Below are 14,573 nucleotides of genomic sequence, written 5' to 3'. Positions count from 1 at the left end.
CTTTGTTCTTATGTTTCTCTTTTTTTTAAAAAAAAACAGTGTATCTGTTAGACTTATTGTAGTGAAATCTTTCTGTTCTCAGTGTGCAGGCTCAGGAGGCAGAGGCAGGAGAATTGCTTGAACCCAGGAGGCGGAGGTTGCAATGAGCTGACATTGCGCCACTGCGCTGCAGCCTGGGTGACAGAGTGAGACTCCATTAAAAAAAAAAAAAAAAAGCAAGATATAATATATCAAATGAGAAAAGTGTTGGGCGAAGAAAAACAGCATAAAAATAGTCACTGTTTATGGGGGTTGCTTTTGGGATATGGAAGTTTTGTGCTAAATGGTACTTGATATGATAATGGTATCTGATACATTGGGTTGGGATATTTCTTCAGGTAACAGAAGGTTGATGTAGAGAACCTCTAGTGTTTTTGAAAATGGAAAGTCAGTCGCAAATTATGACTAGAGAAATATATCTTGTAGAGCATATGTGGTGAGAAAAGAAAGTATGTTCACATCCAAAAGTAAGGTTGTTAAACTCAAAAACTACATTTGTAATTAATTTAATAAAGTTGAAGTAACATATGCGATTATTCTTTGATGGCTGCAGATATAACCCCTGTTGTGTGTGATAAAGATTAAATATGGTATTTGTGTTTGGCTAATTTTGTTTATTCCTTTTTTCTCTGTTTTATCTAGTGGAAGAACTAGAGACTACTTTCAAAGTACAAATAAAATATGTTAGTACTTGAAAAAATATAGGTATTCTAGAATGCGTATTTCTGCTTACTATTACAATTTAAGTTTTTACATGTCTAATTTTTATGCTGTAATAATGACTTTTTTGTAAAATGTTTTCTCAAAAAGTATAATATTCTTTGCTTTCATATAAAATCATTTTCTAAATATTTCTAGGTAACGTGCAGAATATACACAAGGAAGATAAACCTTTAAGTCTGAGTATGCCTGTAATTACAGAAGAAGAGAATGAAAGTTTGAGTGGAACAGGTACAGATAAAATTTCGTCAAACTAGTGAAGTAAACTAACTTATATTCGTAGAGCATCAAGGTTTAGAACCCTTGAGGAACATGACAGTTTGCTGTGTGTTCCTGTGATCCTTTCATCTTTGGCCCATTAGAGAATTTCAGTATTAGTCATATCATTAATGACATCTCAGAGTCAAGGATAACACAATAAATGATGGTATGGATATCCATTAGGTATCCTATCAGTTTCATCTTTGCAGAGATGTCTCTGTCAGACCTCTGACCTGCTTTCATCTGGACATGGTTTCAGTACTTCTAATTCTGACTGCTGCTCTCTTCCAGGAATTTGTTTTCTTTATTTTTCTTCGTGAGACAGGGTCTTGCTGGGTTGCCCGGGCTGGTGTACGGTGATTTGATCACAGTGACTTACTACAGCTTCAACTTCCCTGTCTCAGGCTGTCCTCCCCTCCTGCCTCAGCCTCTTGAGTCACTGGGACTGAAGGCACATGCCCCAATGTCTGGCTAATTTTTGTGTTTTTTGTAGAGACAGGGTCACACTGTGTTGCCTAGGCTGGTCTCAAACTCCTGGGCTCAAGTGATCCACTTGCCTCGGCCTTCCAAAGTGCTGGGATTACAGGCATGAGCCACCGTGCCTGGCTTAGGAATTTGTTTTCATCTTAATTTTTTTTTTTACTTGTCTTTTCTCTTTTTCTTTTTTTGCCATTTCCCTTTTCTTTTGCACTGGTGGGGAATATTTTTTTTCTTTTTTCTTTTTTGTTTTTTTTTTTTTGAGATAGTCTTGCTTTGTTACCCAGGCTCGAGTGCAATGGCGTGATCTCAGCTCACTGCAAACACCGTCTCCCGGGTTCAAGCGATTCTCCTGCCTCAGCCTCCCAAGTAGCTGGGATTACAGGCGCCCCCCATCATGCCCGGCTCATTTTTGTATTTTTGTAGAGACGAGATTTCACCATGTTGGCCAGGCTGGTCTTGAACTCCTGACCTTAAGTGATCCGCTTGCCTTGGCTTCCCAAAGTGCTGGGATTACAGGCATGAGCCACCGTGCTTAGCCAGAATATTTCTTTTTGCCACATCTTTTATAATTTTCATGTTTTTGTGTTTTCTATTGCTTTCTTTGCTTTTAATGATCAGTAACCTTTAGGTTCGTGCTGTTTGTAGATGGACAATTATTCGAGTGTTGGTTCTGGCATCTCCTGTGGTAGCCAGAATGATGTATAGTACTAGTGTTTTGGGTTACATTTCTAGGTTTAATTGAAATGAAATTGAAATCTTAGTCATTTTCTTCTTCTTAGTACTGGCCTAAATATCTTTGAGATCTAGCACCCTGGGTTCATATAATTATAGGGAGGGTGTACCCATATGACCCATATGAAACAACTTCACAGTAACTTATTATTAATTAGGATTTAGAATGGCTAAGGGCCACTATCTTAATAGATTGATATTGCAGTAAGATTGAGATCTTACTATCTCAATGGATATAGTATTTTTTATTGTTGTTATGTGTTTGTTTTTGTTTTTGTTTTTGTTTTTTTTGAGATGGAGTCTCGCTCTGTCATCCAGGCTGGAGTGCCGAGGCACAATCTTGGCTCACTGCAGCCTCCACCTCCTGGGTTCAAGCAATTCTTCTGCCTCAGCCTGCTGAGTAGCTGGGACTACAGGTGCCCGCCACCACGCCCAGCTAATTTTTTGTATTTTTTTTAGTAAAGATGGGGTTTCACCGTGTTAGCCAGGAAGGTCTCGATCCCCTGACCTCATGATTCGCTCACCTCAGCCCCCCAAAGTGCTGGGATTACAGGCACGAGCCACCGCTCCTGGCTGATAGTATGTTTTAAACTGCTATATCATTTTGAAGAAAAAATTCTTGAATATGTCAGGTTTAAGATTTTTTTGTTGTGTCTTTGCTGTGAGGGCATCCTTATTGTGTTGTGCCAGTTAGATAGCTATGTAGTTTAAATGTATGTTATCAATTAGGTATTATCATTTAAGTGTTTTTTTTTTTTCGATCTGACTGACTTTTAAACTTTATGTCTTTAGAGTTCACTGCATCCAAGAAGAAGAGAAAACACTGAACAAAGAGCCTGGTGTAGTTTTTAATTTTGAGTTTTCTGACAGAAGAAAAGAATGATATTTTGTGTATTGAACAGGAAGACTGCCAGTATTAAAAATAATCCTTCTGGGAAACTGTAGGTTATTTCTTGGAAATTGCAATACATAGTTCTAGAATAAAAGTACACAAAATTAGAATAAGAATTCTTTAACATTTTCTTTAATGATATGCATAAATGGAGATAAAACTTGTATTTAGTATGTAATATAAAAAATTCTGTTATTTGCAGATTGTTACTATTTCCTGTAACGTTTTGTGATAGTATACTGTCCGAATACAGTCTGGTAATACTATTCTATTTTATTTAAAATATATTTTATTGAAATATTAATGTTTATTACATGCAAATAACTAATCATTTTGTATCTACAGTCTGATAATGGATTTTTTTATTTTGTATATTCTATTTTGTATATTGTTAAGTGCAATAAAGTTTTTGCCTTGTTTTATTTTTTAATACATAAAAGTTACATTCTCATAACATGTGATTAATAACTTAGGAAGTTCACAATGTATTTTCTGATTCTGCAGTTAAATATTATTTAGTGCTTGTTTTAAAGCTCCCTTTGCTCTACTGTATGTTTATGTGTATGTTTGTGTATGTGTAAATATGTATATGTATGTGTGTCCATATTTGTATATATGACTAGTCAATAAATTTATATGTGTCTATAGATATATGACTAGTCAATAAATTGTGTAAATACTTGAATACTAGTACTTAAATTAGTATCTAGTACTTAAATTAGTATTAAATACTAATTTAAGTATTAGATACTAATTTAAGTACTAACTTAAGTACTTAAATACTAATGTATTAAGTATTTAAGTACTTTACTTTCTAATAAAATGTTTAAGAAGAATAATGTAAATTTCAGAATGTGTCTCTGGTACAGAATCGTTGATAGTCACAGAAAAAAAATCTATAGCTTCATGAATATGCCTATCTGTTAATTTCTCGTTCCAGACATTTTAATAGAGATTGCTTGAGCCATGTTGTTTGAATTGCTGCCAATAGCAGACCACCTCCCTATCATGTTGTTGGCTCAGCCGTTTTTTTTTCTTCCCCCTAATAGAGACGGGGTATTGCTGTGCTGCTCAGGCTGGTCTTGAACTCCTGGGCTCAAGCGATCCTCCTGCCTCAGCCTCCCAAAGTACTAGGATTATAGGTGTGACCTACTGTACCCAGTCCTAACCTGTTTCACAGTTGATTATACTTCATGCTGTTTTCCTGCATGAAGTATAATTAAGGGATTTGTTAAGGTAACCCTTAATTAAGGTATTATTAAGGGATTTAGAGTTTGGGTTGCACACCTGTAATCCCAGCACTTTGGGAGGCTGAGGCGGGCAGATCACGACGTCAGTGAAACCCCGTCTCTAATAAAAATACAAAAAATTAGCCGGGCATGGTGGTGGGCGCCTGTAGTCCCAGCTACTTGGGAGGCTGAGGCAGGAGAATGGTGTGAACCCAGGAGGTGGAGCTTGCAGTGAGCCAAGATCACGCCACTGCACTCCAGCCTGGGCGACAGAGCAAGACTCCGTCTCAAAAAAAAAAAAAAAAAAAAAAAAGTTTGGGTTGAAGATCAAATTCATGATATCTCTATATCTAATCTTTAAAAATCAGAATACTAATGCTAACCCAAATAAAATGTTCATCTATTAGCATTTATGCAGTCACAATTGTTTCCTTTGACTTCAAATGTTTTTGATCATAGAGGGGGCAGTTTTCCTAATGTGGACATTGGGTGGAGCATCTTGAATTTAAACATTGTGGGGTTGGGGTGTAGATCCATTATTGGCCCCACTTGATATACTAGGTTGTTTGCTAGAACTTGTATAGACATTGTACAACTAACACACTGAGTTGCCCTCTCTTTTTTCATAACTGTACTTACAAAATACATGCTGTTGTTTCACTTGTACCTCAAGATGGTTAGTGCCCTGCCCCCATTCACAAAGTTAGTAAGTCATGCTTCTGAGTCATAAACACAAGGCTCAGGCTTATAATTTCAATCTTTTTATATAAGCCAATGTGGAAATCCAGAAAGATCCTTTTTAACTATAAGCAGTAAAACTCCACTTCAAAATGGCTTAAATGAAAAGGAAAGTTTATTAAAATCAGGTGAGTTCCAGCAAAGGTTGACTCTGGCGTATATAGCACATCAGTTTCATGATGGCTTCATATACCTAGGTTTCCGTTTTTTCTTTTTTTTTTTTTGAGACAGTTTTACTGTCACCCAAGCTGGAGAGCAGTGACGTGATCATGGTTCACTGCAGCCTCAATCTCCTGAGATCAAGCTATCTTGCCACCTCAGCCTCTTGACTAGCTGAGTCTACAGGTGTGTGACCCCATGCTTGGCTAATTTTTTGTTTCTTGTTTTTTTTTTGAGACAGAGTCTTGCTCTGTCACTCAGGATGGAGTGCAGGGACGTGATCCTGGCTCACTGCAACCTCTGCCTCCCGGGTTCAAACGATTCTTCTGCCTCAGCCTCCCGAGTAGCTGGGATTACAGGCGTGTGCTACCATGCTCGGCTTTTATATTTTTAGTAGAGACGGGGTTTCACTATGTTGGCCAGACTTGTCTCAAACTCCTGACTTCAAACGATCTACCCTCCTTGGCCTCCCAAAGTGCTGGGATTACAGGAGTAAGCCACTGCACCTGGCTGCAATAGTGAGTTTTTCATGAGTATATGTTGAAGATAAGGTATGAATCACTTGATAGAGTTGCTTTAAATATGAAATTGAAGCTCATTGAACAGAGTTCAAATAGAACTGTGTTTAACAGTGAGTTTTCAAAATTAAAGTATGAAGTCCAAATACTAGTTACCTATTAAGCTACTTATATTGCCAACTTAATTATAATTACCAAGTGATAAAGGCATGATTTCAGCATTAAATATTTACTAAATTAATATTTTGTGGGAGAAGAAGGGTTGTGGCAGTGTACGTAAACATACACTGTGTTTTAAAATCACACCACTCCTAGACATCCCAGTATATGAAAGTGGTGTTCAAAGTAGATAATTAGAATTATAGTAGTATTAATGTTATATACCAGGTTTACTTGGGGTATCTTAAAACCCATGAATAAAAACTGGAGTCATAAAGGAAATGCAGCTTGTATGGATGCTTAATTAGGGAAATGTTTTTCACTTTGATAGTAAAGTATCCTAATTTCTTCAGAAGAAAACTACCCTGGGAATATGCAGTTCTCTATGAGAATCATAGTGTTGTCTTTGCTTTCTTTTGTAGTACTCTTAGGAGTTTATGTTGTAAGCACATCTAAGATCCCATCTGGGTTTATAACCCCTTTGTCTTGATAACTCAGTTTTCCTAACTGAGTGGATATATTCAATGAGGGGAAACATTCCCAGTCTCTTTAATACCCAGTTAGAGTGATTGTTCCCTGAGACAGGCACAGTTGTACCATTTGCAAGCAAAAGGAGAGACCATGAACAAACTTGAGCAAAGGCTTTGTCTTATATAGGGATTTTTCAGAACAGCAATTTATTAGGGAACTGCGTTAAAAACTTTTAAGTGCTGCAAAACTATTTTACTGACTTGTTCAAAAATATTAAGAACTGCAGAGTACTTTGGAAATGGAAATGCAAAGATATGAATGCCAAACTTCAAAATAATTACAGCTAGAAAGTAAGCTTTTAAAAAGTACTTGGATGCCAAGGAAACCAAAGTAATTATGTGGTGACTTTTGAAGTGGCTTTTTAAAGTTATAATAATTGAAAGCTTATGTGTTTACAGAGATCTTAAGATTGATATGAGATGAAGCTCTCATGGCTTGACAACTGAAGGAGACCCAGGTTTCTTTTTTTTCAACTTGAATTGGCTACAATACATGTTTTATTTCCAATAACCTATTTTGGTTATGACAAAAGATTTACACATGTATAGAGAGATAAAATATTTTTAATTGAGGTATCTTTAAAAGTGAGCTTTATGGGCTGGAAATTACTTTCATTTTTATGTAAAGAGCCCAGGAAAATAAGCATAATTACTAATGTCTTCCTAACTTACCCTTGATTCTTGAATTCTAGTTTGAAGAATGCTTGCTTTTTAAATGCCCTTGAGCAAACTCTGGGTGCTTAAGTATTCACATTTTCATTTATCTGTTGAACAACTATAGAGTAATTTTCATTGCACATTTTTCTTATTCCCTCTATTAAAGTAAATGTCAAAGCCTAGATTTCGGGTTGTATAATCTTTTTTTATGTGGTTTTTTTTATGCCTGACTTATTTTATTTTAATGTGCTGTATATTGCAGGTCTGGGTTTTTCTTTTCATGATGAATTCGGGCTGCCTCCTTTAAGTTACAAGGAACAAAGGCACGTTGACATTATCTTAGATGCTGGAGGCTTATTTTAATGCTGATCAGAGGCAAACCTTCTTGGAGAGCTGGGAAAAAAAATGGCTCTTTGTCATGTAGTGAACACCAGCAGCTTAGACAGCTGGGTTGAGTCCTTGCTTTTGAAGTGGATGTCTATTGCCCTGTAGTTACAATGTGCATCCTCTTATTCATGTGCTCTCCAGCTTCCCTGCCCACGTTCGCCTCTGCTACTTCTCCTATTCTCTGTAGTCCCCGAGAGACGATCCGATTGAGTCTATTAGTTATAATCCAAAATAGAGCTCCCTGATTGGGTGGAGATTATTCTGGCTACTGGCCTCCTTTTTTTTTTTTTGGTAGAGATTCGCTCTTTCACCCAGGCTAGAGTGAAAAGGTGCAATCTTGGATCACTGCAACCTCCATCCTGCAGGTTCAAGTGATTCTCCTGCCTCAGCCTCCCAAGTAGCTGGGGCTACAGGTGTGTGCCACCACGCCTGGCTAATTTTTTTTTTTTTGTATTTAGTAGAGACGGGGTTTCACCATGTTGGCCGGGCTGGTCCCAAACTCTTGACCTTAGGATCTACCCGTCTTGGCCTCCCCAAGTGCTAGGATTATAGGTGTGAGCCACCACACCCGGCCTGTCCCCTTCCCCCCCTTTTTTTGAGACAGCGTCTTGCTCTGTGGCGCAGGCTGAAGTGCAATGGTGCCATCTCGGCTCACTGCAGCCTCCACCTCCTGGATTCAAGCGATTCTCATTCCTCAGCCTCCCAAATAGCTGGGATTACAGGCACCCGCCACCACACCCAGCTAATTTTTGTATTTTTAGTAGAGACGGGGTTTCACCATGGTGGCCAGGCTGGTCTCCAACTCCTGACCTCAGATGATCCACCCGCCTCGGCCTCCCAAAGTGCTGGGATTACAGGCGTGAGCCACCATACCCCGCCTGGTCTCCCTTATGTCCAACTGAAAGGATAATGGCCCTTAACTAGGACATAGATCCCTGATACAATCAATTGTGGACAGTATAGAAGGGTCGTATACCTCAGGACAGGGCAAATTATGGGGAAGGACCAACTCTGTCAGCCTTCTGCAGAAGGGGTTGTGAGTAGGGCAAGCCTGTAAAATTTCATGGATTTGTCAGTCTAATCATGGATTTGATGGAAATGATAATGATGCCATACACTACCGTCAATATTTTAACTTCATAATGTAAACAAGTAATGGCAAAAATGTTCACTTGGCTGGATGCGGTGGCTAATGCCTATAATCCCAGCACTTCGGGAGGCTGAGGCAGGTGGATAACCTGAGGTCTGAAGTTCAAGACCAGCCTGGCCAACATGGTGAAAACCTATCTGTACTAAAAACACAAAAATTAGCCATGTGTGGTGGCATGTCCCAGCTACTTGGGAGGCTGAAGTGGGAGAATCACTTGAACAAGAAGGTGGAGGCTGCAGTGACCCAAGATTGCACCACTGCACTCCAGCCTAGGGGACAGGGTGAGACTTTACCTCAAAAAAAAAAAGAGAAAAGAAAAAAAAAGTTCACTTGACAGCAGCATTGCACAGTGGAAGAGTATCAGACGGCATGGGTTTGCTCTGAGATTACAATCTGCATGTGAGATATAATAAAAATCTACCCGTAAGTTAGGGATGGATATATTCCATTTTATCCTCTTCCATCCTTTGTGATATTGTCGTCATATTTTACTGCTACGATATAAACCGCATCGTATTCTTAATTTAAATAAAGGAAAAAAATAGGAGAAAAAAGTCTTACATTTACCCACATGGGAACCTTATCCACTGCTCTTCATTCCTTCATGCAAACCTATGCTTTCACCCGGAGTAATTTTCCCTCAGCCTGGAGACATTCTTTTAATTTATTGAAGCTTAGTTCTGTTGGAGATCAATTCTATCAGATTTTGTTTTTCTGAGTCTTCATTTCACCATTTTTGAAGGATATTTTTGCTGGATTTAGAATTCTAGGTAGACACCTCTTTTCTTTCATCACGTTAAGGATTGTTGCATGTCTTCAGCCTTCATTGTTTCTGATGAGAAGTTTTCATTCTTACCCATTTTTTGGTATATAACACGCCCTTTTCCTCTGGCCACTTTTAAGGTTTTTTTGTTTGTTTTTGTTTTTACTTTATTTTCAGCCATTTGTATGATGTACCTAGTGCAGTTAATTTTTCCAGTATATTGTATATGTTTTTCCGCACTGGTCTTACTTGCTTCTCTTTCTAGGATTCCACTTACATGTCTGTTAACTGCTTAGTACTGTCCCAAATGTTATTGTGGCTTCCTCCCACGTCCCCAATAATTTTTCTCTCCATGCTTCAGACTGAATGGTTTGACTTATCTTCAAGTTCATGAATTATTTCTTCTTTTGTATTCAATCTGCTGTTAATCCCATTCAATAACTTTAATTTTAGATGTAGTATTTTTCAGTTCTAACGTTTCTCCTTGACTCTTCTTCATAGTTTTCATATCTGCACTGAAATGTCCCATTTCTTCACCAATTATAACATTTTTGGCTATAGGCTTATACTATTTTATAGATACTGTAAATTTATACTACAGGTGCTATAGGTTTAGCAAGTTTAGCTACCTCGAAGTGTTTGCTAGTTTCAACATTGGGGCTATCAGTGTATCTGTTTCCCCCAAAGAGTATATCTGTTTTTATTGACTGATTTATTTTTTGTTGACTATGGTTTACATTTTCCTGTTTCTTTCCCTGTCTACTAATATTTTTTGTATGATCATACATGTTAGGGACTATGAATTCTATCACCTTCCTCTAAAGAGTGTTGAGTTTTGTTCTATAAGGCAGTTAAGTTACTGACAGAGCATCTTGTACTTATAAGGGGCTTGATTGTAGGCTTTGTTAGGGTGGATCTATTCAGTTTGGTCCTTAGTTTTCCGGCAAATCCCTTAGTCCTGGAAGTGGTCCCTAAATCTAAGGTGTGGGCTTTTTGAAGTGTAATGGAAAGTGTGAAGTGTTTACCACATCACTCTATTCTTGCAAGACTTGAGCTTTGAACTCAGGAGACCTTTGGGTGGTCAGCCGCTGAAATACCCACTCGGGACTTTCAGATTTCTAGCTATTTGCCCTAGAATCATACGGGTTTTTGCTTTGCTTGCAGCCAAAGATCTGAGGGGATTTTATACACAGATTTTGGAGTTTCTCTCTATGATTGCTTCTTTCAGGAATTTCCCACCTTGACTTCCAACCACTCTGACAGCCCAAACTCCATTCTCTGACTCCTCAGGTAGGGAAGACTATAACATTCTGCCTGAGTCCTACCTGCCCAGTGCCATGGACAGGGGAGTGCACTCAGGTAAAGTTGTATAAACATGCATATCTCCTTTCCAGCATTGAATCCCTTACAGTTGCTATCACAGAAAGTAATTAGGTGACATTCCCCCTGTTTACCCTGAAGTTACTGAATCATCTTCCCTGGCTTTGCAGGATGTCTCCTAGTTTGCGAAGATTCCACTTTGATTGGGAGTATAACTTAACTCATTTAAGTCACCCAAAGGCTATTCGATCATCATTTAGTGTCTTGTTAACCTAATGGCTTGAAATGAACTGATGCACTTCTGAATATACAGTAAAAATCCCTGATTTTTCAAGGAGTCTAATCTTCCCCAAATGCTAAGCACTACAGAATCAATTATGTCATTAATTTGCTTTTGGTTGCAAGCTACAAAGCTTGATCAGGCTAATTACAGATTATGCTCTCAGGAAAATATTTTTATATGCACTAGTCTTTTTTTCTTTCAGGCACTTTAATATGGGGTTTTAAAAAACCTTACTTAAGACAAATAAAAAAGAAAACCTTCATATAATTACATTACCTACAGGCTAATTTTTAAATACTTTAACATCATAACAATTAAGTGGGCTATGTTAGCTTCAGTTGACAACATTTATTTATTTATTTATTTGCAATGAGGCCTCACAATATCCACCAGGCTGGTCTTGAACTCCTGGGCTCAAGAGATCCTTTTGCCTTAGCCTCCCAAATAGCTGGGCCTACAGGTGCCTGCCATTCTGCCCAGCTAGTTGATCACTTTTAGGAAAGGCAACACCCACAAGATTTGTTGAACCTGAACTTCTTACGGCATGTCTGATTTTAAATGAAATGAATTTTGCTAAAGTCTCACAAATGGTTAACTCTTCTGCCTTTATTACATGTTTTAAATAGTTGATTTATCTCTTAGTTTCTTGCAGCATAATTGGTATAATGCTTCTCTTGCTCACTTTACATGTCATTTTATTGTAGGTGGTTAACTGAATGTATTCTCTCTGTAAATTTCAACAAGTTGATCATAAAATTTTCCCAGCAGAAACTTTTTGTTTTGTATTTAAAGACTGAACACGCTGTCCTTTATTTAGAGAGCGTATGTTTGGAAAATCATCCTGTTTATTTGTAAATAAAGATGAACCAGCCAGTCACAAAATATAGTTTGTTTTGTTACCACTTTAAAAAATCCCTTATATTTACAAAGATAATTCATTCACAAAACGACACTTGATAGAATTAGGACTAAATTGCTTTATAATGTTTCTGGATCTCCATAATCAAGACTGAATTTCCTCAGAGAAGAAAATGAAGAATGTAGAGTGACTCCTCAGGGTTGTCAAGTCAGAATCACTTTGTTCTTTGGTGGATTTAAACACGTTTTCTAATATCAAGTTTTAATAAAATGAGGAGACTATCTCTAGCAATTTGTGTAGGCTAGATGACTACAGGAAATGAAACCAGGCAGGTGTAGCCTTCTAGGAAGGTATCACTTGGCCTGAAACTCGTGGTATCAAAAGGAGCTAAGTCTGGGCCTGGTCAATAACTCCATCCATTTAGTTTTTAATTCCTACTTTTTTTTTTCCTGTATCTGAGAGTTTTATTTATATCTGTCTAGATTTTTTAATATTTTCTTGTTCTTTGGTCAGCTTTTCAATTTCATCTTTTATGTCATTAAATATTTCAAGCATAATTAATTTACATCCTGTATATTAATTTCAGTATCTGCAATTCAACTAGTCAGTCTATTATTTGTTGTTTTGCTGATTTTCACTCATGGTGATTTGTGTCCTTGTTGTATTTGGTGATCTTGATTTGAAGCTCAAATTTCCTTATACTGAATCCTATGGATTTAATTTGGGATGCTCTCCTTTAGAGAGGATTTATGGTTGTGTCCACTATGAGCCAAGAATGCTATTTTTTTTGTACCTCTAAAGTCCTTTGAGTCCTTGGAATCTCAGGTTAAACTCCAAGTTTGATCTTTTGATTTCAGGAGTTATTAGGTGAACTCTACTTCATTGGTTTCTACTCCACTTGCTTAATATCTTACTGCCTCTTGCTCTGGTTTCAGTTAATTGTTTTGTTTTTCTCCTTGGAGATTCTACTACTTTCTGGTGAGCACAGGAATGCATTAACATTTTTTGTAGTAGTATATTCAGGAGGAATGAGAAGACCCTTTGAAAATATCTGTCTGTCATACTGCCAGAAGTGGAAAGTCCTAGTTTGTATTAATTTATCAGAAGAAGAAACAAAGGCACAAAGATGGCATGTAGTATGCTTAAGATCACAGAGCTGGTGAGTAGTGAGGCCGTTATTGGAAGCCATGTGGTCTGACTCCAGAGCCTACAATTTTAACCACCACACTCGAGTCTGAATCTCAGTGGATATTGCATAAGTATTGCAAAGAATACATTCATGCAGAGCCCTCATGAATGTGATTAGTGCCCTTATAAAAGAGGCCCCAGAGAGACCCCTCGACCCTTCCACCATGCGAGGTGACAGGGAGGAATGGACCCTCGCTGGGCACTGAATCTGCCAGCTACTTGATCCTGGACTTCCCAGCCTCCAGAACTGTGATAAATAAATTTCTGTTGCTTACCAGCACCCAGTTTACAGTGTTTTATTATAGCAGCCCAAACACACTAAGATAGTAAATGAGGACTTAATTATAGAGAATTATGACCAGTTCACTATCTTCATGGAGGATAAAAAGGATAAGAAGACTTTCAAAATAGATATCTTTAATTAGATATGAGTAAGAGTCATTTATTTAAAAAGTTTGTTAACACTAAATTTGTTTCCTAGTGGCTGTTTCTCAGCATTTAGTGGCTCTTCATTGTAGATAGAGAAAACTGAAGCAGGAACTCCCAGGTGTAAAATTTCAGGTCTCCAGGCGGTTTTATTATTCTGTAACCAGCTGCTGCTGCCTGAGCTAGGTATGTATTAGGATGTATTAGAAACACCCAGTGAGCTCATATGCAGATTACGGTGTCCCATTGCTGGCTTCAGATCCAAGTGTAGATTGGAGGCTAAAAATCTGCATTTTTAACAATTCTACAGGTGATTCTGGACCAGGTAGTCTGAGGCTCATACTTGGTGAAAGCTGGCCTAGGCTTGTCTTTGGCAAAAATGGAGATTTATGATGACGCATTCCTGGGTCCCTATTCTCTCCCTCCTCCAAGCATAGTTAACTCCAGGGTGAGTGTGTCTTGCTTGAGACTGTTAGGGTTATTTCCATAACTGTGTACTTTTTGGGCTATTTTTTGAATGACTGCTAAAGAGTCCTTTTTTTTTTTCTCTTTTCCCCAAGACAGAGTCTCGCTTTGTTGTCCGGGCTGGACTGCAGTGGCGCGATCTTGGCTCACTGCAACCTCCAGCTTCTGGGTTCAAGCGATTCTCCTGCCTCAGCCTCCCGAGTAGCTGAGATTACAGGCACGCACCACAATGCCTGGCTAATTTTTGTATTTTTAGTACAGATGGGGTTTCACCATGTTGACCAAGCTGTCTCAAACTCCTGACCATCAAGTGATCCGCCTGCCTTGGCCTCCCAAAGTGCTGGGATTACAGGCGTGAGCCACTGTGCTCAGCCTAAAAAGTACTTTTTAAAAATAGGCTTTACTAAGTCAGAAGAAAAAACATCAATAGAGTATTCACACATATGGCTTTGAACAGTAGAGCCATCCATTTGACCTATTTGTCTGCCCGGTCTATGGACTCTTACTTTTCCCTGAGACTGGTTATTCCCACACTTAATTCTGCTTCTAAATTTCTACCTCATAGATTCCTTAACTACTTGCCTTGCCTGTACATGTTCAGACAGCATGGGGCAACCC

General features: G+C 38.2%; 1 protein-coding gene across 1 annotated transcript in view; it reads left to right on the top strand.

Annotated features, from left to right (window-relative positions):
- SNAPC1 (small nuclear RNA activating complex polypeptide 1) overlaps positions 1–3,775 on the top strand; it is a 33,419-nt gene extending 29,644 nt beyond the window's left edge. Inside the window, exons 9-10 of the mRNA XM_003901898.5 lie at positions 898–990; positions 3,025–3,775. Coding sequence (XP_003901947.1) covers positions 898–990; positions 3,025–3,059 — 128 coding nt within the window. The 3' untranslated portion in view covers positions 3,060–3,775. The remainder of the gene's footprint in view (positions 1–897; positions 991–3,024) is intronic.
- The last annotated feature ends 10,798 nt before the right edge of the window (positions 3,776–14,573 follow it).

The sequence above is a fragment of the Papio anubis genome, chromosome 7 (assembly GCF_008728515.1).
Source record: "Papio anubis isolate 15944 chromosome 7, Panubis1.0, whole genome shotgun sequence".
NCBI lineage: Eukaryota > Metazoa > Chordata > Mammalia > Primates > Cercopithecidae > Papio > Papio anubis.
The sequence above is the reverse complement of the archived record's forward strand: the minus strand, read 5'-3'. Positions and strand labels throughout refer to the sequence as shown.